The 21,253-nt window shown below is 43.1% G+C and overlaps 1 protein-coding gene across 1 annotated transcript in view; it reads left to right on the plus strand.

The window, feature by feature from the left end:
* Window positions 1-11,016: 11,016 nt before the first annotated feature.
* PLPP3 (phospholipid phosphatase 3) overlaps window positions 11,017-21,253 on the plus strand; it is a 64,400-nt gene continuing 54,163 nt past the window's right edge. Inside the window, exon 1 of the mRNA XM_077824179.1 lies at window positions 11,017-11,307. Within this exon, the coding sequence (XP_077680305.1) occupies window positions 11,169-11,307 (139 nt within the window). The 5' untranslated portion in view covers window positions 11,017-11,168. The remainder of the gene's footprint in view (window positions 11,308-21,253) is intronic.

Genomic DNA, 21,253 nt, shown 5'->3' on the forward strand with positions numbered 1-21,253 from the left:
GTTTGCCAGGGCTGAGCCCCGTAGGGTGACCAGATGAAATGAAGAAAATATCGGGACACATGGGGGAAGCAAAAAAAAAAAGAAAGAAAAGTGGCCAGAGTTGCTGAAGCAAATATAAAATTGGTCGGGACGTGGGACAAAGACCTAAAAATCGGGACAGTCCTGATTTTATCGGGATGTCTGGTCACCCTAGAGCCCCGGCACCTCTAAATTTGGGAGTTCATAGGCCTGACACCGCTGGGCTTGCCATATTACTTATGAAAGTAAAAAAATTGCTTGAGCCCCAGCACCTAGTTGCTCGAGCCCTGGCAGCTTTTTCATTACAAATTAAGCACTGTGGAGAATCTACCCCTTCCTCTGGTATTTTGTTGCAGTGGATAATCAGCTGTTAAAAATGTGTGCCTTATTTCTAATTGGAATTTGTCTGGCTTTTCCAACTACTAGAAGTTTGAGTATGAGAAGGCATACCTATTAAGATAAAGTATGCCTACGGCCCTTGTTGAAGTAGAAGATATCAAGAAGTTTTGATGATTTGCAGAGAAAGCAACATCAGGAGCATCCATCGAGTGGTTCTGTATTTCACACTAGTGGCAACATAAATTTTATCATGAAGTCAGCCCAGTTGTCTAAGGTCAATATGAGTTCTTTAGCATCATTTGTCTCAAAGGTTGTTTTCATGGCATTTCTGTAGCCTTTTAAAATTGGGTGTTCTCCTGTGATGTTGAATTGACTCTCGGAAACGCAGTTTAAAACAAGTTTTGGACACAGGCGCATGGAACAAAACCAGAATTGGTGGGGAATTCATTCTGGCCGCAAAAAGAAGATGGTGAGAGAAGTCTTCCTCATGAGGCATCATATGGAAGGAGGCCTGAACCAAAAAGCCAGGCCCGCACCCTTTTGGGGTATTTGAAATCCATACCCAGATCTGAATGTGAATTTTGTAAGTGTCTTCTAACTTTATAGTGGATTGAGCCAAAAACCTGGATCCAAATACTCCTAAATTTGGTGGCTTGGACTCATCTCTGATCATAGTTATCTAAATACCTTAGACGAAAGTATTCAAGTGGAGAATGAAAATCCTTTTCCCAGATTTACACCAAACCATCTTTTCCTTTTGTAGGAAGCTTGGCAGCTTTTGGTAAGGCCTTGAAAAAAGAATGTGTCAAGATCCCAACCAGGAATGAAACATTAATAACAGTAGGGGTGTTTTAAGTAAATCTGTACTTCAGTGAAGCACTTGATAAGTTAAATAAGAGCTGAAGAGCAGGCTTTGAAGATTCTGGGTGAGATTCTGTGCTGAGCCTGTAAAAGACACAGCACAGAACTTATAGCCCAGAGGAATGGCAGCCCGGGGAGGGAAGGGCGGGGGGGCAGAGAGAGGGGGCAGGAGGGCTAAGGTGCCTTTAAGCCAGCTTTGTACTCTGCTGATCCTGGAGAGGCCCCTGCATACTGCAGACAGCTGTTTAAGTTGTGGCAGCCTCCTTGGGCAGCCTTATCGGCTGCCGTGCTGCCCAGAATCTCTGCAGTGCTGTGGTCTTGTCCTTGATGAGCCCTTCCTTCATCCAGCCTGAGCTGCTTGACCCATCTGCCAGGGCTTGAGATTGTCTCAGAAGGCAGCCTTATTGCAGCTGTCATCCAGAGCGGGGTGCCTTCACCAAGCAGAACGGGGGCTTTTATGGCCCTTTGACACCACTCTGGCTCTTCTGTGTGGCAAAAAGGGGCTGAAGCAGGCGGAGTGAGGTCAGGAGCTCACCCTATGTGCTTTGGCTAGTGTCAACCACAGACATTTTTTATCTTGGAACAAATATTTGAGTAGTAAGCACAGTCGGGAAAGTAACTGAAACACTTCCCTGATGGATTTTCTAACAGGTCAACCTATCCTAAATTCTCAATTACTAAGGGACAATCTTCACTCTTTGGTTTACAGAGAGTTGGTTGTGGAAAGCAAATATAACTTTTTATGAGTGATGTACCTGAATATTTGGATGCTAATATCTAAATTGTATCATTAAATTTATTAATCATATTTAGGTTATTGCTGATTGTGTACTATATGTATTGTATTACTTTTAAACCAGTGTTTGTACTTTTGGCTAATTTAAGCACTATACCCAGATGTACAGAGACTCTTTTCTTAACCTATGGATTATATAATTTTAAAATTAGCATTAATAAATTGTTTAAATTCAGCTTTGTCTTGTCAAACGTGTTAGTGACCTGAAGATAACCCACAGTGAGTTAACTATGGTAAAAACTCTAGTGTAGACAAGCCCATGGCAAGAGCTGCATATACATCTATGACTCAGCTCTGCAGACATTTCATATGCAGACATCCCATTGGCATTGAAAGGACTGATCTTGAAGTCCTTTCATAGGCAAAGCTCCCATTAATTTCAGTCATCCCCAATAGGAAACACGTAGGTTGACTTCAAAATTGGACCAATACTGGAAACAGAGCAGACCTAGGGACTAGATGTGTTGTTTACCTTGTTCCTCCTTATCTCTTGATCAGTCTATCAGCTATCCATACATATGCTTCTCTAAGATCCATTTTAAGAGTTTATGCTTGTTTTTCTAGTAATTCATCCAGCCCCCATCAGTGTCAACCTGCAAGGGGTTTTGTCTCCTGCTTAGAAGACGCAAGCCTACACACGCAAACTTCAAAACCTACTCTTCAGCTCTCATTTACCTTGTCAAGTGCTTCATTGAAGCACAAATTTACAAAATACAGCTATATGAATCTTCTCATTCATTGTCATGAATGTGCCTATTCATCTTTTAAGGCTTTACCAAAAGCTATCTAGTGTCCTATAAAATGGGAAGATGGTTTGGTATAGATCTGAAAAAGGGATTTTTTTCATTTGCATGCTGACCTGTGTACATAATTAACACATGCCATATTACTTGAATTTTTCAAACAAACTTCTGGAAGCCAGCCAGCAAAAAGCACAAACTCAGATTTTACCAGCCTTTACAAAGACTGTTAGATGATTTACCACTTCTTTCATTAACTATGGACTGTGAAAATACTTGTCCTGGATAAATTGCACATCAGTATACGTGGTGCAGGGTGCAGTATACGTACAACCCTTTAAGGTTTTTCTAATAAATGCGTGAAAGTATTTGGGGAAAATATAGAAATATATAAACTGTTATACATAAACTCTTTTTTAAAAAATCACTAAAGCAATAAAATGACTACGATTTTATGCTGGGATTTCTAACAATGTCCATGTTTCATAACTAAGAATCCAGCCTTTATTTTAAAGGCAAAAACTTATTCTAATTCCCCAGTAAATACTATATTTGACCAGAATAGCATTGTAGAAATCCAATGATGATAAGATCCTGGAAGCGTTTAATTATGACCCTTTGAAATCAGTTTCATTGAATTTTTATTATTTTATAAAATTATAAAGAAGGGCACTAGATGGTGCTATCATTCTCTTTTTGAGCAATCAGGCTGTTGCTCAAGCTTTAAATATACACAGACATGATTACTGCTGCAAGTACAGTATTGCTAGCCCCAAGTGATCAAAAATGTTAGCCCCCCTACAATCATGAGATTGCTTTAAAAATCATGAAGTTAGATTAAAAATAATGATTTTTTAAAAATCTAAAAAATTTGGCTTTTATTTTGTCCCCCACACTCCCCCCCCCCTTCTGGATTTTGAACCTTTAGGTTACACTATTAGGTCACATTTTCCAGCTTTCCTCCATATCCAAGAAACTAGAAACCAACTGGCTTATTTCTTTAAATGAAAGCTGAGATTCCCATGTAATCAGCTCTTCCCTGGAGCAGAGGCTTTAAGACAAACATTAAATATCACAAGACTCACGATAAAAATCAGGAGTGCTGACAACACTGCAAATGTATGCTTCAAAATACACTTGACTTTACTAAAAAGCACAAAGCTGATTGTATGAGCAGGGTGTTAATCGGCTAAGTAGCCTTTCAAATGAGTCAGATATTTGTGGCCTGATTCTTCACTCAGTTACACCAGTTTTACCCTGCTGTCCTTATGGTGCAGCAGAGTGGAGAATTAACACCCCCTTCCAGTTTATGCATTTGTGCAAATGTATCTCTATAACAGAACTGATCTCGTGGCTAGGGACTCTTGAACTTTCCTCAGACCTGGCAAATAGTTCTTTGCAGGGTGCCAGGCTAATGGTAGGTGGCGGGTAGGTATCCGGAAAGGCGGATGATATCTAAAAGAGGGCATGGCCCGTCATGGACCGTTCGGAGCCAAGTGACAGCAGTAATTAAACGCCATGCTAGCTCTGACTCAGAATAGGGTTAGTCCTTAGAAGTGCTCTCTTGGATGGTAACCTCTCAGATAGTATTCCCTCAGGATATGCAACAGCCTGTGGTGTGAGAAATGGACCCCAGCTGAAAAGTTTCAATCCGGATCGGAGCTTTCCACAACTGTGGTGCTGTTCTGGGTTAGAGCTTTGATTCAGGCCTATTTGGTATGCACAGTATCTCCCAGCTCTGTTCCTCCATCTGAGTTTGAAACTTGTGTAGACAACAACCAATGAAACAAACCTTTCTTTCTCATTTTGGTTTTGTTATATTCTTGGTAGTTAGTGACTTAAAAATAAGACCCAGGGTCTGATTCTCTACTGCCTTGCATCTTACGTAGGGATTTGCAGCCGCAGGAAGGATCTGAAAGCCCATGAAAAAGTCAATGAGTCTTTCCACTGACTTCAATGGACCTTGTAGCTATCAGGCCCAAAGTAAGAGTAACCTGGGTATAAAATACTAGCACTGGTTTGAGGGGAGAACTCTGATCTGGTAGTGTTTTACACAGGGGTAAATGAATATAAAAGGAGCATGCTTTAATAACAAAAAAGACAGGCAACAGAATTAATTTTTATGGTGTGGAGTGTTGGCAATAGAAAGATGAACCTCGTAGATGAACAAGAAAACTGACCGGAGAGGTCTAACTTGAATCATGGGGACCGATCAGTTCTGCATTGCCATTTAAAGCAGCTCTACTCTTCCATCCTGTCAGCCCCAAGAAGAAGGTGCTTTCAGGAAGGATGTTCTTCTGAGGAGTGTCTTCTCAGCCTTGCACCTGTTGCATCTCTAAGTAGAGCTAATTCTTCTCTCAGACTTGGGATGGTGGATATCATCTTTGATATTTGGCTCTGCTTACATGGGAGAAATTCCCAATAACATTAAAGATAGTCTAAGCAGACAGGAAAGTTAAAGTGGAGAGCCACTGTGCCCGATCTGAGAGCAGAAATTTAGCCTAACAGTGCACCATCTCAGATAAGGACCAGTTCAGCTTGTTAAATGGAAGCATATTTAGAAGAGGCTGTTGCTGTGGAAAAGCCCACCTGCCATGGTAATAGTTACTTACAGAAAGTAGCTACCAGTAAAATAAAATAAATGATCCGCCCATAGCACCGAAAGGAAGTTTGGGAATATAGGAATTGCCAGACTAAACCAAACCTGACATCAGTCTAGTCCAGTATTATGTCCCTGAAAGTAACCAAGACCAGATATTTCAGAGAATGGTGTAAGAACTCCACAATAGGCAAATGTGGGATAATCAGCCTCCCTCCCCCATTTTAGGCTTGGTTTAAGCCTTGAAGCATGAGGTTTAATATCCCTTCAAAAATTGTTATAATTAATTATGATAATTATGGATATTCTTCTTATCCATATAAATGTCCAATCCCTTTTTGAAACTTGCTAAATTCTTGTCCTGAGTGACTTGCAAGGGAAATGAGTTCCACAGGTCTGAGTCACCTTGATTTGCCTTTCTACTTTTCTCCATCTGAAACTTCAAACAATTTTTTAGAAATTGAGATTGGGAGATAAAGAGACACACCAAGGAGAAAGATGGGAGAAGTGAGATAGGAGAACGGAAGAGTAAAAGAAATGATAGATAGCTAATAACCTGCATTTATCTAGTGTCTTTCTTTCTGAAGGATCTCAACGGAATTTAGAAAGAAATTCATGTTAAAAAGTACAAATTGGAGTCAATTTGAGATTGAATGAAACCACCGGGCTGAAATGTAATGACTACTCATGCTTCTCTCAATTTTAAAGTGAATATAACTGAATGGGAAGTTTTTAGTGAGATTGCTTATTAAACTCAGTTATTCATTAAAATATCAAGATTAAATAAATGAAATGTAATTATCATTTTAATATATGTGTTTAAAATATTCCCATTAAACAATTAGATACAATTCTGATCAGTAATGACCTTTGCTATGAACATAGTTTATCATGATGAAGCCTGATCTGGCACCCCTTTTACAATCCTGCCTCTGCTGATGAGTTTTGTCATTGACTTCAGTGGGATTAGGACTAGGTCCCAAAACAGCCAGGGCCAAATTCTCTGCTGGTGTAAATCAAGTGACTTAGTGAAGTAAATCTGGCCCCCATTTGGAAAGTTGAGTATGGGAGAAATGAAAGATTGGGCCCTAAAATGATAGCTAATGCATAATTTATTAAATAATTGAATTTATGAATAAACAACATACCAAATTATTATGAATCTCTCTGGCATTTTATTAACTAAAGTCTTAAAGCTGCTTTTCAGTGCTAACAGTTTGATCAGCTCACGATTTGCAATGGAGAATTGTAGTGTTCTTTTCCCTTAAGAAAAAAAATCCAAAATTTGGACTAAATTGTGTGCAATTGCATGAATCAATTAACAGTACAATCATTTTGTTATGAAAACGTAAACATTAATAGCCTGAAGGGTCTTGTAAATGGAAATGAAGAACTTTAATTTAAACACCCCCTCACTTTCCCTTGAAGTACAAGAAAAGCCTCTTTTTTTTTTTTCATTTGCCGTTACAATAACAGTTTTCCCCCCTCTCACTTTAAAAAGGTACTTGAATTTAATCTAGAGAATTCTACACTGGGATAATCTACAGTCAACATATTTTGAAACAACCTAATGCAGGCTGAAACGAAGCGTTCTTCAACGAATGAATTCATCTCATAGGCCACGAGCTACCAAACAGAAAAGTCACATTTGACTACAGTCAGTAGTAATCTCTTGCTGTTTTTTCTAAGCGTCTGATGCAAGAAACTCTCTGGATACTGTTGACTGTTATTGTGAACCAGTTGCAAATTTCTTAGGACTAGATGGGGCCTTTAAAAACAGCCCTGAGCAAGGAACCCTGAAGGAGCCCCTGAAAACACTGTACCCCACAATTTCCTTTTGCTCCAGAGCAACTAATTAGCTTGTGTTATACGCCAGCAGCAAATTATGACCCCCCCCCAACACACCAGCTTAGATGAGTGCATTGTAGGAGGCACAGTGGCAGAGACATGGCTTCTGCTCAAGTGGAGAATAAAGCGAAGACGCATGCAGATCTAAGGTCCACGTAAGCCAGTGGTTCTCAACAAGGGGTATGTGTACCCCTGAGGGTACACAGAGGTCTTCCAGGGGGTACGTCAACTCCTCTAATTATTTGCCTAGTTTTACAACGGGCGACATAAAAAGCACTAGCGAAGTCAGTACAAACTGAAATTTCATACAGACAATGACTTGTTTATGCTGCTCTACTTACTATACATTGAAATGTAAGTATAATATTTATATTCCAATTGATTTATTTTATAATTCTATGGTAAAAATGAGAAAGTCAGCAGTTTTTCAGTAATAGTGTGCTGTGATACTTTTGTATTCTTATGTCTGATTTTGTAAACAAGTAGTTCTTAAGTGAGGTATTGGGGGTATGCAAGACAAATCAGACTCCTGAAAGGGGTACAGTCGTCTGGAGAGGTTGAGAGCCACTGAGGTAGGCTGTATTGGAGCATAGGAGGGGTTCCTGCCAAATCACAACTGATAATGAATTCATGTAAAAAATGAGAGTAAATTTAATACTCATATCAGACACGAGAGAAAAAATCCTGTGAGAATGCATATGTGAGTAAGGCAAGTAGGATTTTGCTAGAGGTGTATAGATGCAGGTTTACCATTATCTGCAATGCCACAGGAAATGGATACACGTAGAGTTTCAGGCTCATTTGGGCTTTGTCTAAACAGGTTCACAGGAAACTTTGGAGGTGCTATCCTGTAGTCGCTCACATACGATAATCCCCCTGACCTTCATGTGAGTGTTTCTTAGAATGTTACTGGAAATGCCACACTTGGATGCTTGACCTAGACGTGTTTCCTCACTGGAAACTTACTACCCTCCTACCCAGAATATACATAAGCTTGTTACTGTAGGGTTGCTCTTTTCAGAGTTGCTTCTTATTAACTAGAAGAAGACCGGTCCCTCTCAGTGCACACTGGAAGCACTGTGATTGCACAGGCTGTCATTCAACACAGGGTTTGGTCCAGTGGTTGCTTTCCTTGGGCAATGACTGAAGGGACCACTCCAGCGTAAGGTGTAGGCAGGAGCAGGGGCAGCGAGTTATATCTCCACGTGGTGCCTTGGCACCAGCAATATTCAGAGCCCAGAGGCCCAGCTCCACTAATATTTGGGGCCGGGTGTACCCTCCCAGCCCCACCTGCTGCCCCCCACGCCTCCCCTGAGTCTGTCCCCGGGTGCCTCCCTGGGCCCTGGAGCAGAACGTCCCTGCCTCTTGTCTCTGCCATGCAGCTCCATGCTGCCCCCCTGCAGCAACTGCTGCCGCGGGGTCCTAGTGCCCCACAGCTCCACTGCCAGGGCAGACTGACTGAGCCTGCCCTTCCACCTCAGACCCTTCCCTTTTCCAGAAGGACCCTCCACCAGCACAGGGGGCCCACCCTCCCGCAGTCACCGCTCCTGCCCCATGCTGGGCAAGGGGGCAGCCCCATCCCTCACTCCTAGTGAGGCTACAGTCAGGGGCAACAGCAGGGGAGGAGGTGCATGAAGCACCCCCGGCACCGACCACGGGGGAGGCGAGGGAGATTCCTGGACCCGAGAGGGGCCCTAGGAGCACATGCGGTGACAGTGGTGGGGGTGAGTGTGCTGCTGGGGGGGCGGGAAAGGGGGGCTCCTCCCTCAGAGCTCGCTGCTACCAGCAGGGAAAGGGCTGGGGGGGAGTCCTCCTCTCTGGCCCCTGTCCTGAAGCAGCCTGCCCGCACCCCAAACTCATCCCCAGCCCTGCCCCACCCCAGAGCCCATACCCCCAGCCAGAGCCCTCACCCCTCCTGCACCCAACCCTCTACCCCAGCCCTGAGCCCGCTCCAACACCACGAACCCCTCATCTCCAGTCCCAGCCAGAGCTCTCATCCCCCCACACCCTAACCCTCTGCCCAAGCCAGAGCACCTCCAACACCCCAAACCCTTCATCTCCAGCCCCAGACAGAGCCCTCACCCCTACACCTGCCCTGAGCCCCTCCCATCCCCCAAACCCCTCAACTGCAGCCACACCCCACAGCCCTCACCCCTGCACCCCCTCCCATCCCCAAACTCCCTCCCAGAACCTGCACCCCCTCCCTCTGCACCCCCTCCCACCCCCAAACTCCCTCCCGGAGCCTGCACCCCAATCCCCTGCCCCAGCCTAGGGCCTGCACCCCAGACCTCCTCCCCCACCCAAACTCCCTCCCAGAGCCTTGGGCAGATGGGGGGCAGAGTTTGGGTGGGGGCAGGTTCTGGGCACCACCAAAATTTCTACAAACCCGCCACCCCTGGGCAGGTGGCATCCTTAAGCATAAAAGCTCTGTGTAAGCTCAAAAGCTTCTGTCTCTCATCAACAGAAATTGGTCCAATCAAAGATATCACTTCACCCTTCTTGTCTCTCTAATATCCTGGGACTGACTGGCTACAACGACACTGCATACATGTCCTTAACAGTGTCCCTTTAATTCAATTTCCAGCATCTCCATACCTTGGTCTCCCTGCCTTCAACTCAGGGTTGTTAAAATTACAACCCCGCCAGTCAGGATTCCAAGGCAGAATTTCCATTACTTCCTAGGCAATTTTTAATCAGATCAAAGGGGAGATCAACAGAGGTAATAATCCTGGGTAAATAGTGTGTGTGCAGCCTTATAACTCTGCGACTGTTCAAGCCAAAAATCTAAATGCTTTAGTTATTCTAGCTTCATTAACACAACATTCCTTCTGCAGCCCGGCAAAGCAGTCAATTTTGTGGAGGGATTATGCCATTGGATTAAGCAGCCAGGAGGGATGTCTGTGGTCAACCTATTCCCTACATACTGTGCCGTGGTTGTGTCCAGGCCCCCAAGAGCAGCTGAGACCCAAACTTGCTTCTGTAGCCCTGTTTGTGGTCTGGCATAGTAGGGTGCTTGCAAAGAGGTTTCAAAATACTGGGTCACAAGGCACAACAGAGCGCAGCTGAGCTCCCTCCGAGGGGGTTGATCTCAGCACACCTCACCTGTCGAGCCGATCAGAAGAAAAACCCAGTGGAGAGATTTAAAGAGGCATTTGCCACCACGTCTCCCTCCCCCGAAATGTGGAAATCCTCTCCAGCCTGAAAACGTTTTTTTTTTTTTTTTCTTGTTCTTTTTACACTTGGATCGTGGACACTAGGGGCTCCCTTCTGCTTGGAGAGAAGCTTTTCCTGACTTCTTTTTTCGCTTTTCTTCCCTCTGCAAAAAAATAAAAAAATAAAACAATGTGGAGTTAATTATCATATGTATATGTCAGCTTCAGGAAGGGGGCTGTACTTGGATATCCCATCAGAGTCAGAGTGACTTCGGGTTTCTTTTCTGTGTGTGTGTGTGTGCGTTGTTAAAGGGGTGGAAAGGACCTTGTGAAATAAAAGTTCAGACACCAGCCCCTGCCAGCGGCAGAAGCAGCAGTCCCCAATCCGAACCAGAGCTTTGTGTTAAACCGGCTGGGGAAGTTGCTTTGCAAGATCCCAACTTCCATTCATTGAGCCAGCATCCAAAGGGGGCTGCGGTGCCGCTACTACCATCCCCCCGGACTTGGTGATTTCCAAACTTGGCAACCTTTTTCTCGATCGCATTTCCCGCCCCCCCCCCCCCCCCGCGCCTTTATTTTTCTCTCCCCACGAGGACACTGAACGATTTCAGACGAACACAAACGTCCTCTCGCCTCCCTCTGTCCCTCCCCTGCTTTCCCCCGCCGGGAAGAAGTTTATACTGCAGCCACACCACCGCCTAAACAAAGTCTGTCCACCAGCGACCGCCTCCCGCGAGCCCAGCCCGGGCAGCGCGCCCCTGCCGCTCCAGCGCCTGGATCGCCGCTCGGGGACCGCGTCTGCTCCCCCCCAGATCATGCAGAACTACAAGTACGACAAAGCGATCGCCCCGGAGAGCAAGAACGGGGGCAGCCCTGCCCTGAACAACAACCCGGCCAAGAGCAGCAGCAAGAAAGGGCTGCTCATCTGCCTGGATCTCCTCTGCCTTCTCATGGGTGAGCGTCGCCGACCCGCAACTTTCCTCTCTCTCTCCTGTGGTTCATGCACTTTCTTGGGCAGCCCTCGCGGCTCTTTCTCGGCTGTCCCCCGCCCCCCCCCTTGCCGCTCGCTCTCTGCTGAAACTGAGAAGGAAGAGCTTTGGGTGTTTTTTTTTTTTGCCTTTTGCAAATGCATCTGACTTGCTAACTTCTCCCCCCCCCCTTGCATTTTTCAGAGTTTTGCAGCTGCTGGCGGTCTCTTTTGCAAGAGGTCTTTTTGTCCCCCTACCTTCTCTCTTTTGCTCGCGTGCAGTCAGCTGTATAGTCCCAGTCTGCTCGCCCTGTTTGAAAAATTATGCCAAAAAAAAAAAAAAAAAAGCACTGCAAAGATTTGCTAGAGTGGCAGTTTACACTGGCTGTGTGCAAACCAAAGCCCCATCCCGGGAAGTTTGTTACAAAAGTAGGGACAAAGTTGTGAAGAGGTTGCTAAAGGCCACTGGGGCAATGAACGCGGCTTGGTTTGGCTTTCGAAAGCCCCCTCCTTTCCCCCCTGTGAAAGCCACAGCGATGTATTGAAAACACAAAGTAGTCCTGGTGTCAGTCCAAATAAAATGGATGTCCCAGCAGCGAGCAGAGCTTCTGTCTGTCCTCAGTATGTAAACACAGCATCTCCCACCCTTGCTAGCTTTAGGAGCAGAGAGGGGAACAGGCATGGTTTTCATTTTGCTTGAGTCTAAACAATAGTTTGAAAGGTGCCATCGCAGATTTCGTCTGTTGGGAGCATGTAGTCTGTCCCTCTGCAAAATACAACAACTGCAGGGGGGAGGGGAGGCAGTGGTTACAGATTGGAGATAATGTGTGGTTTGTCCTACCAGGTTGTTGATGGCTTCAGGGTTTTAGTTTTTTTCAGACTACAGTGCAAGTATATCTCTGCAACTAAGCAAAAAGAGGAGAAACATATTGGTCTTATGGGTGGACTTGGTTCTACACAGGTCAGTGTAAGAGGTTGAAAAGAGTGAGATACAGCAGTTGATATGCCACAGGGCTGACAACCACTCATCTCCCACAGTAGCGATGGACCTCATTAATCAAGAAACAGGCATGCTTCAAGTTCAGAAAACTCTCTGAAAGAGATCTGGCTAGGTCAGATTAAGTCAGGAGATTGATGAATTCACAGTTTTTACTTGTAATAAATTTAGCTACCAGGCCTTGTTTTGATATGATGATAGAGGTTTCATAGAGAGATTACAATGATAAAGAAGCCAGGCCCTGCTTCCTCTTGAATCAGGCCAGGTTGTGCAATTTAAAGACCCCCAGGCTGGTGTAAACTGGCCCCATTCTACTGACTGCATTGGAGGTTCACCAGTTTACAGCAGATGAGGATCTGACCATGTGCTGAGTAATCTGTGTTGATATTACCTAGTGCCATGACCTGCTGCATGTATATAACGTGTTAAAAGCACTCTCACAATCATAATAATACCTCCCCAGTGTAAATTAATGCAAGGACAAGACATAATAAGTCACGCTTGTGAAAACAAACTCGTCCCGTTGCCCTCAGGCGCTGTATAGTTTGTAAATGCTGACTGAGATGCTGTGTCAAGCTGCTGGACTTGGAGACATTATTTCAGGAGGTGAAAGCCCTCTCTCATTACTCTATTATGTGTCATATGATGATTAACACTTAAACTCAGAGGATTCAGAACAATCCTCTTAATCTCAGAAAGACTTTGTCAAATGCTCATTTTCCCTTACGGACTGTGTGGACACAGATAAGAATGTGTTAACTATTTGCAGTAACCCATCCCTGACTCATAAGGCAAACTCAAGAAAAGCATGGCACGTGTGTTTCGGTGGCTGTGAGGGGCTGGCGAAGGTGGTTTTTTTTTCTTAACCAAATAGAGACGAGATCCTACAGTGCTCCCGGGGAGAGTTTTGCTTCAGTGGAGTAGGATCAGGCTCCCTGCTTCTCTTCATACTCTCTTAGACACAAGTTCGTAATGCTGGAAAGTAGCACCACTAACTTTTCTGACAGCTGTAATGGACAGGAAAAAGAACCAATGGGGTAGGCTTTTAGGCTGATTTTTGCAAGCAGCAATTCGCTTCTTCCCACATGAGGGAAAAAATGTGCATAGAAATGTATAAAATCCATGTGCCAAACATAGCGTAGAGACTGGAGAAAGCACTTGGAGTTTATTGCAGCTTCCTCCCCCCCCGCCGCCACCGCCCCTCAAAATGATGTATCACAACACACTGTGCTGGCAACAAAAGAAAAAGGATATGGCTCTAAACAGTGTCCAGGGGGCACTGTGGTCTAGTGTATCAATCATATGGCTAGAAATCCCAGACCTGGGTTCCAATCCTGTTTCCAGTGCAGACTTGCTGTGTATCCTTGGGGAATTCAACTTTCTGCGCTTCAGTTATGGCATCTGAATAACCATACTTATTCCCCTTTTGTAAGCTTCAAAGGCAGCTACAGGTGGAGATGGCTGCTGTGTAACAAACAACTAAACACATAACAAATGACTAAGCACATTTCATGAAGTTTAGAAACAGCTGAGAAGGAAACGGTGGGCATTGTAGGTTACTTTTGGTTGTTGGGATACATCATTTGCTCTAGTCCAGCCTTCCCCTTCCCCCTCAAAGGTACAGACATCTCATTATATGTATTTACAGAATAAAAAATAACTATTTCCTTGAAGTATTGTGTGTGCACCGAAGAAAGTGATTTAAGACATCTTGTAGTAACATATCTAGAAATCTGTTGATTTGCTTTGCTAGAGAAACTCTGCTTTTGCATTTAAAGGAAAGTATAGTATTGTCAACAGTTTCTTTCCAAATACCTTGCATGCTGAAACATCTAGCATTTGAAAATAGTTATGTATAAGGTTGACTATCTAATTGACACATGCATGCAGGAAAAGTCGACTAGCTTCCAACAAATAAATTAATAACAGAAGCATGGGATTTTAATATTCTAGACACCACAGTCTTTAAAACAATTGTTTCTGCTTAGAGCACATTTTTCTGAAGACTGTCAGTTTGATTTAATTTTTGCGTAGTTTATTGATCATCTGGTCTCTATTACTAGGCACTAATATATTAAGAAGAGAGACATGGTTTTCTCTTTATATTCCCACAGGAATACAGACTAGTGCAGAAAGCTTAATCTTCTTGTATCTGGAAAAAATAAAACATTTGATATGCTCTATATAAAACTGATAAAAGTAGAAAGATATAAACTAGCTTGACTTACCTCATTCTTCTAAACAGAAGGTTAAATTCCTGGTGAAATGATTCCTACAGGTCAAATCCTCCAACCCTTTACTCACGTGAGTTCTGTTGACTCCTCGCATGAGCAAGTACTACTTGAATGAGTAAAGTTTTGCAGGCTGGATTCCTAAACCCTACAAGAATTATCTGACATATGTTACCAAAGCACCAATTTACAACTGATGTTAGAAATGGATAATGTATGCAGTGTAACTGCCCCTTTATGTTGTTTTATGCTGATTATTTCAGGTGAGAGCAGAAAGGGAATGGTGAATATTCTAGTATATCTGAGTAACATTTGAAAGTGAGAGCATAATTTGAACAGCTGAAGGAAGGAGTCTGAGTCTCGCTTAATCATGCGCAGATGCAGAGAGTTGGTAAAACATAGTAAGACAATTATATAACCTGTAACCATGATGCACTTGTGTGGAAGGTCTTTACAAATATACTCAAATTAATAATGATTTCAGGATTGTTGGGGGATTATTCTGTGACACAACTACCATGTGCAAATACAGTAACAAAGATCAGAAGTTATTAACTTCAAGGGAAGGAACTTTTCTGCTGACCAGCTGACAGAAGAAGAGTCATTACCATCTTAATATAATCTCATCTGTGGAAGAGAACCCAGTAAAATTTTGCAGTGTTCATGAGCTCTTGATTCCCATCTAATCTTCATTTATACCTTTGAGCTCTTTAGAAAAAGGCCTGTTTTAGTTCAGTTTGTCTCGTGTTCACTTGGTTTGTGATGCAAAGATGGTATTTCAGTGAAAGGAAATGTGATCTATTGGCAAAGATGGGAAAAATTTAAGAAGATGAGTGTTCAGTTGTTTAGTAAAATGAAGAGTAGTGACTCCTGTTCAGAACTATAATGAAAAAAGTGATCTATTTTATGGTGATGGGAGGCACTAGTAAAGACACTGAGCCAGATTCTCAGCTGGTGCAAACCGTCAAAGGCCTGTTGAATTCAATGGACCTGTGCTGATTTATACCAGCTGAGAACCTGGCCCATAACATACAGAATGACAAGGAGACAAGTCCTTAGGCTCTTCTGATTTGGAGGTAATTCATAAAAATAGTAAAAGTTTCCTTTTCATTTGCACTGTTCTATGATGCCATATTTACTTCTACCAGGGATATGAATAAATATTGGGGGAGGAGGGAAATATAAAATATTCTTAAAAATTTCCATTAAAAACATGCTTTATCCACTATTAACTTTCCAGGAGTTAGTTCTGTATAGACTCCCTTCTGAGAGCAAAATTACCAATGAGAAGGAGATTACCTAGACTTTTTTTTCCCTCTAGATGTGAAACATTTATTCTGAGACAGCCAGATGGAAATAAGTACAGTAGCCTGTCTCAGGTGCTTCCTTTAACTTTAATCTAAATGTGAATAGTTATGGGAACCTAGCCCACCTTTCCACTCATCACTAAGTAAAATGTTTATCTTGATGTGCGGAGAGTGGTAAACACTTAAAAGACTTAAAACACTTATACCTGCCTCTGAAAATTTCCACTATGTGCATCTGAAGAAGTGGGTATTCACCTGCGAAAGCTTATGCTCCAATATGTCTGTTAGTCTATAAGGTGCCACAGGACTCTTTGCCACTTAAAAGAAGGAGTCACATCTTTATTACAGAGGGATCACTGGGAATAAACTAACTGAAAAGCTAGCAGGAAAGGGTTCATTTTACTGGCTGTCAATTAATTACAGGTTGAATGGATTAGACCTGGATGAAGATCTTTTGAAACAGACCAGGTCATGTGTCTTGCTTGTTTACACATTTACCTTTCATTCCTTGTTATCAGAGTTCTAAAACTTTCTAAGCATGGGACTCTGAGTGAAATATATTTGAGTTGATTAAAGCTTATACAGACAACACCTCTATCAGTATTCAGTAACTCAGCCAGAGGTTAGGGGTCTATTACAGGACTGGGTGAGTGAGGTTCTGTGGCCGGCCATGTGCAGGAACCCAGACTAGCTGATCATGATGGTCCCTTCTTACCTTAAAGTCTATGAATCTATGAGTAACATGGATGATTTTAACCTTTATTTTTGGCTTTGAGCAATGTCCACAGATTTTATGTCAGCTTGATTCATTAACAGAAATAAGCACCTTACTTAGCTGGACTTTAAACTAGGTCATCTGAAAAACAACAACAAAAACCCCTCTCTGTCTCCTTCCTCATCACTCTGTTTAGAGAATAAGAGGATACTTCTTGAAATTGCTAGGACAGCAAGCAAGCCAGTTAAGAGTCCCTAGTCATGCATCCTCTTGGTTGTTTGTTGTGTTTCACCAGAAAATGATACACCCACAGGTCTGCCAGGAAGGAGTTAAATCTCTACAGTGCTCTAGCTACACAGTGAAATAGGAGCAAGCACTGCTTCACATTCAAAGAGTAAAGTGTAGGACAAGCATGCAGCTCTCTACCTCACTGTAGGAAAGATTTATAGCCAGGGAGGGAGAAGCCCCTGCTCTTGATGGGAGTGTCTAGCTCCACCTGTGTATTAAGCTCTGCCCAACAATCATATATTCCTTTATCTTTGCTGACAGTCTTTGACACTTCTCCTCCATGCACAGAGCAGCATTTGGCAACAGTAATGCACGGCAAAAGGAAAGAGTGTCTGCTACCTGAAGCCCAGACACAGAAGCTAGCCAGAAATTCTGTGTAGGCAAACTGCCATTAGTTATGGCAGGAGGGATTACAGAATAACATAGTACCGTGGAGAGCTGAAGACTAGAGCATGTGCACTCAGGATAGGGTGAAAAAGCAACCAAGACGCACACAGCCGTCCCTGGAGAGCAAACACAGGATATTCTCCTCCTCATGTTAATATGCACTATGACTCTGAGGGCAAGTCTACACTACAAAATTAAGTCAACTGAAGTTACGTTGACATACAGCCACCACAGTAATTAAATCAATTTTTCATGTCCACACTACCCTTCTTCTCTCAGAGGTGTGCATCCTCACCAGGAGTGCATCCACTGATTTAGCTGACCGCTCCGGGCTGACAGCACCCCACAATGCCCCAGGCTGTCAGCTGCCATGGTCTGACAGCCAGAACAGTCAACACAGTGTCTGCACCGACACTGCTTTGACCTAACTGCATTGACCGAAGCACCATGCCTACCACAGTGGTGAAGTTATTACATTTGGCGGGAGCAGCGTTGTAGTGTAGATGCTTTGTAGTGTAGACCAGGCCTCAGAGTGAAGGCCTCGCCTCAGCCGTACCACTGACAGTAGCGTGACAGTACGACTGAGCAGCAGTGTTTTCCTGGAGAGCGGGACATATAGATCGAGGCAAGCTAGTGGAGGAGGATCCATGTCCGGCTATTATACAGACTGAACTGATCCTTCATGAGGGAATGTCCTTGGCCAGGCAAGCTTGTAGATAGCCTGTTACTCCATCTACGGGACTTGTGGACAAACTGGACCAGTTGCCTGGAGCATTGGTTGGGTGCAGGTGGTTGGGTAATGGGCCAGACAGATCTGCCTTCACACTTTGCCTCCTGCACAGCAAGGGCCCCTTCCCCTATATCCTATAGTTGGGCTGCATTGGAAGATGCCCAGACCATTGATGAATATAGGGTACTCTGCACAAAACAGCCTTTTTTGCTTGGCAGGGGACCTATGTCAGGAAAGCTCTAGCCAGCTGAACTTTGTCAGCCGGCACTCAGTCAAGCATCATTTCTATGGAAGCAGGGAGGACTCTGCCAGCAAGGACGATAGGGCAGATTTGGATCTTCAGGAACTTTTCTATAGCTCACACAGGTGTAGTGACTTTCCAAAAGTCCTAATGGTGCCTCATGACAGGCAGATTTCATTTAGCCTACGTGGTTGTTGGAATCCTGGAAGTCAAATGATAGACTCTCTTGAGTCTTGAGGCTTAGGTAGATTGTTTTTTACACTGGACAGCTGTAAGCTTTAGACTGTTTTCTCTTATACTCTCAACTCACTACACTTCTCATTCCTCTGTCTGAACATAGCTTTAATTTTCTCCTTTACTGTCACCAGTCCAGGGCAATCATTACAGCAGACAACCGCTGCAGCTGGGAAATCTGGAAGCAACTGAGCGGCAGCCCCACTGAGCATTTAAAAATCTCTTCACTTTTCTCAAAGGACTCCATGTCTCTCTTTTATATATACATATAGTTTTAGACCTGGTTTGATCCTAAATCTCACTTTAAAAAATAAACTTAAATATTATATTGGCAAAAATTTCAAATGCATACGTGAGCAAAGTATGTAATCTAGAAATTTGGGAACGAGTAATCTAGTAACTTTCTCTATGGGGAAAAATGTGTGTACAAAATTCTGTTGCCTTCCAGTAAAGCATCAAGATTAAACTGATTAATTTGGGACTTTTAAAATCTCGTTTTATCACACATGACTGTAGGCAATTCAGATTTGATTTGGGTTGCCTTGATGTATGCCATTGTCTTAGTGGATGCCAGCCTCACTATATCTGAGAAGCTGATCATTTCATTTGTTTGAATTGTTTATAATGAAAATGACCTAGGCATGTTTCAGTGTGAAGGTTGCTGAGAGGTATGGCAGAGGCTTGCTGTGAGGTTGTTGTAGTAAGATGTTATCCAAAACACTATGGGCATGCTGTTCATAACCTTGGTATTCCATTTAGTGTGTGCAAGATAGGTAGTTAGACACCTACATGCCCCCATCTGTGCCTGAAATGAATTGTGGGTGATTATTTGTGGCTGCAAAAAGGAGAGTTGCGTTAAGGTTCCTTTAAAAAATTAGGGACTATGGCACTGCACTTGGCAAGCTCAATCCTCCATACTTCACTCACACGATACACCTGTGGAGTCAAAAGCAACTGCCTTCCCACCCTTTGGGTAGACTATCTTTATGTAAGTACAGTATAATTCCAGGTACCTGAATTCCCTGTATCTGAAAATCCTACTTATCCAAATCCCCAGTGTGTCCCCCAGGTAGCCCTACATTAGTTAATAGCACTTCCGGTTATCTGAACATCTGGTTATCTGAAAGTTTCGGATGTCCCCCAGGCATTTGGATAACGGGGAGTGTACTGTACATCCATAGCAGAGAACTGTAGACTGTTTTCAGTCTGACTGCAGCATGCTGTGCAACTACCATTAGGGTTAAGTAAATATTGTGTACATAAATACATAGCTGCATGGTCTAGTGATAAGAGAAAGGGGAAAGGCGGGGAACAGGGAATCTCCCATCCCCAAATAGAGCTTTCTGCCCACACGCAGAAGGATATTAGCACAATGTTGCCAAATGTCATGATTTTATTTTGTGTCTGATGACTTTTCTTAAAGCTCCACTTCGCGCATTTATGTTACTGTGGGAGAATGTCGGCTTTTGTTTTCTAAAAAAAGTAGATTTCTAGCCCTTGTGGTTGTGTGGTGAAGCTTGAAAACATGACGTGGGTGAAAGCTAAAGGCTCAGAAAATGGATGGTAAATTAAAAGAGTCCAACATCTATTCATGTATTATAAATCTCATGATTTCTAAGCCAATCTCATGATTTTTGGAGCCTGACTCATGAATTTTGAATGCGTGGGGTTGGCAAGACCATAATACCCAGAGTCAGTGCGGGGCTCATTGAGTCCTCTATGTCTCACCCATTTGGAGGCTGCAGTAGGCCACATCTTTCATCTCTTCCTTGTGTACCTGAAACCTGCCTGCTTGAAGATTTGGGGCCTGAACCTGTAAGTGGCCCAGGAATGGAATTGCCATTGAAGTCAGTGGGAATCCCATTTGTGGGACATCTTCACAGCTTGGACACAGGAAATACAAATAATAACAATAATAATGATAGCTTTTTCCTATAGGAGCTCTAACCTATCAGGAAGACTCATGTCCATCACTTTTAAACATGCCTTATATTTCTTTAATTCCATTCTCTTTTTATCTCCTGTCTCTCCTGCACCTTCTAGCATGCTAGAGCACTTAAGTGTCATTTTCCACATTTCATTGTATGTGATGACCTAATTACAGCTGTGTGGTTTAATCAATAGAAGGAGCTTCTGAACTCCTGTGAAACTTCCTTCATGCTGAATAGGTAGACAGCTGCTAAAAAGAAGAGTTGAAGCATCTTTAAATAGCTTTTGATGGAAGGATCAGACTTGCAATAAGAGTAAGATAGTTCCCAAAAGAGTATATTTTAAAAGTATGGAAATTGCGTTCATCCCAAAGAAATTAGGTGTATCAGTGATTTCCACAAACTCCAACTCTGTCAAATTTTGTCCTTTATTTCACTGACAACAATGTCTTATTCTTTATTTTGTTGGGTATTTTGGATGTTAGTTGTAACCAGACTAGTGGGAGAGAGGGCAATTATTTGTCTCCCCAAATCAATATTAACTATTAAACAACATGGTTTTGGCATATTTAATGTATTGAACTCCAGGTCCTGTGATGAGTTTGGTTCTCAAGATGGTTATAATATTTATGCCTTTTGTATTTGTATCACTGTGTTAAAATTGATCTAAATAATGTGTGTGTGTGTGTGAGAAAGTGGTTAATAAACTAGGAAGGAAATATAGCTCAAATAACCGAGGATCCAATTTTGCAGGCCACACTCTGGCTAAGCTCTCATTGATTTCAGCCATGCAAAGTACATCTTGACTGCCGAGTAACGTGGGCTGTTACTCAGGTGTTGTCCCTAATTCCCCTCCTGCCCATGCACAAAACCTG

Source organism: Eretmochelys imbricata, chromosome 8 (assembly GCF_965152235.1).
Source record: "Eretmochelys imbricata isolate rEreImb1 chromosome 8, rEreImb1.hap1, whole genome shotgun sequence".
NCBI classification, from domain to species: domain Eukaryota; kingdom Metazoa; phylum Chordata; order Testudines; family Cheloniidae; genus Eretmochelys; species Eretmochelys imbricata.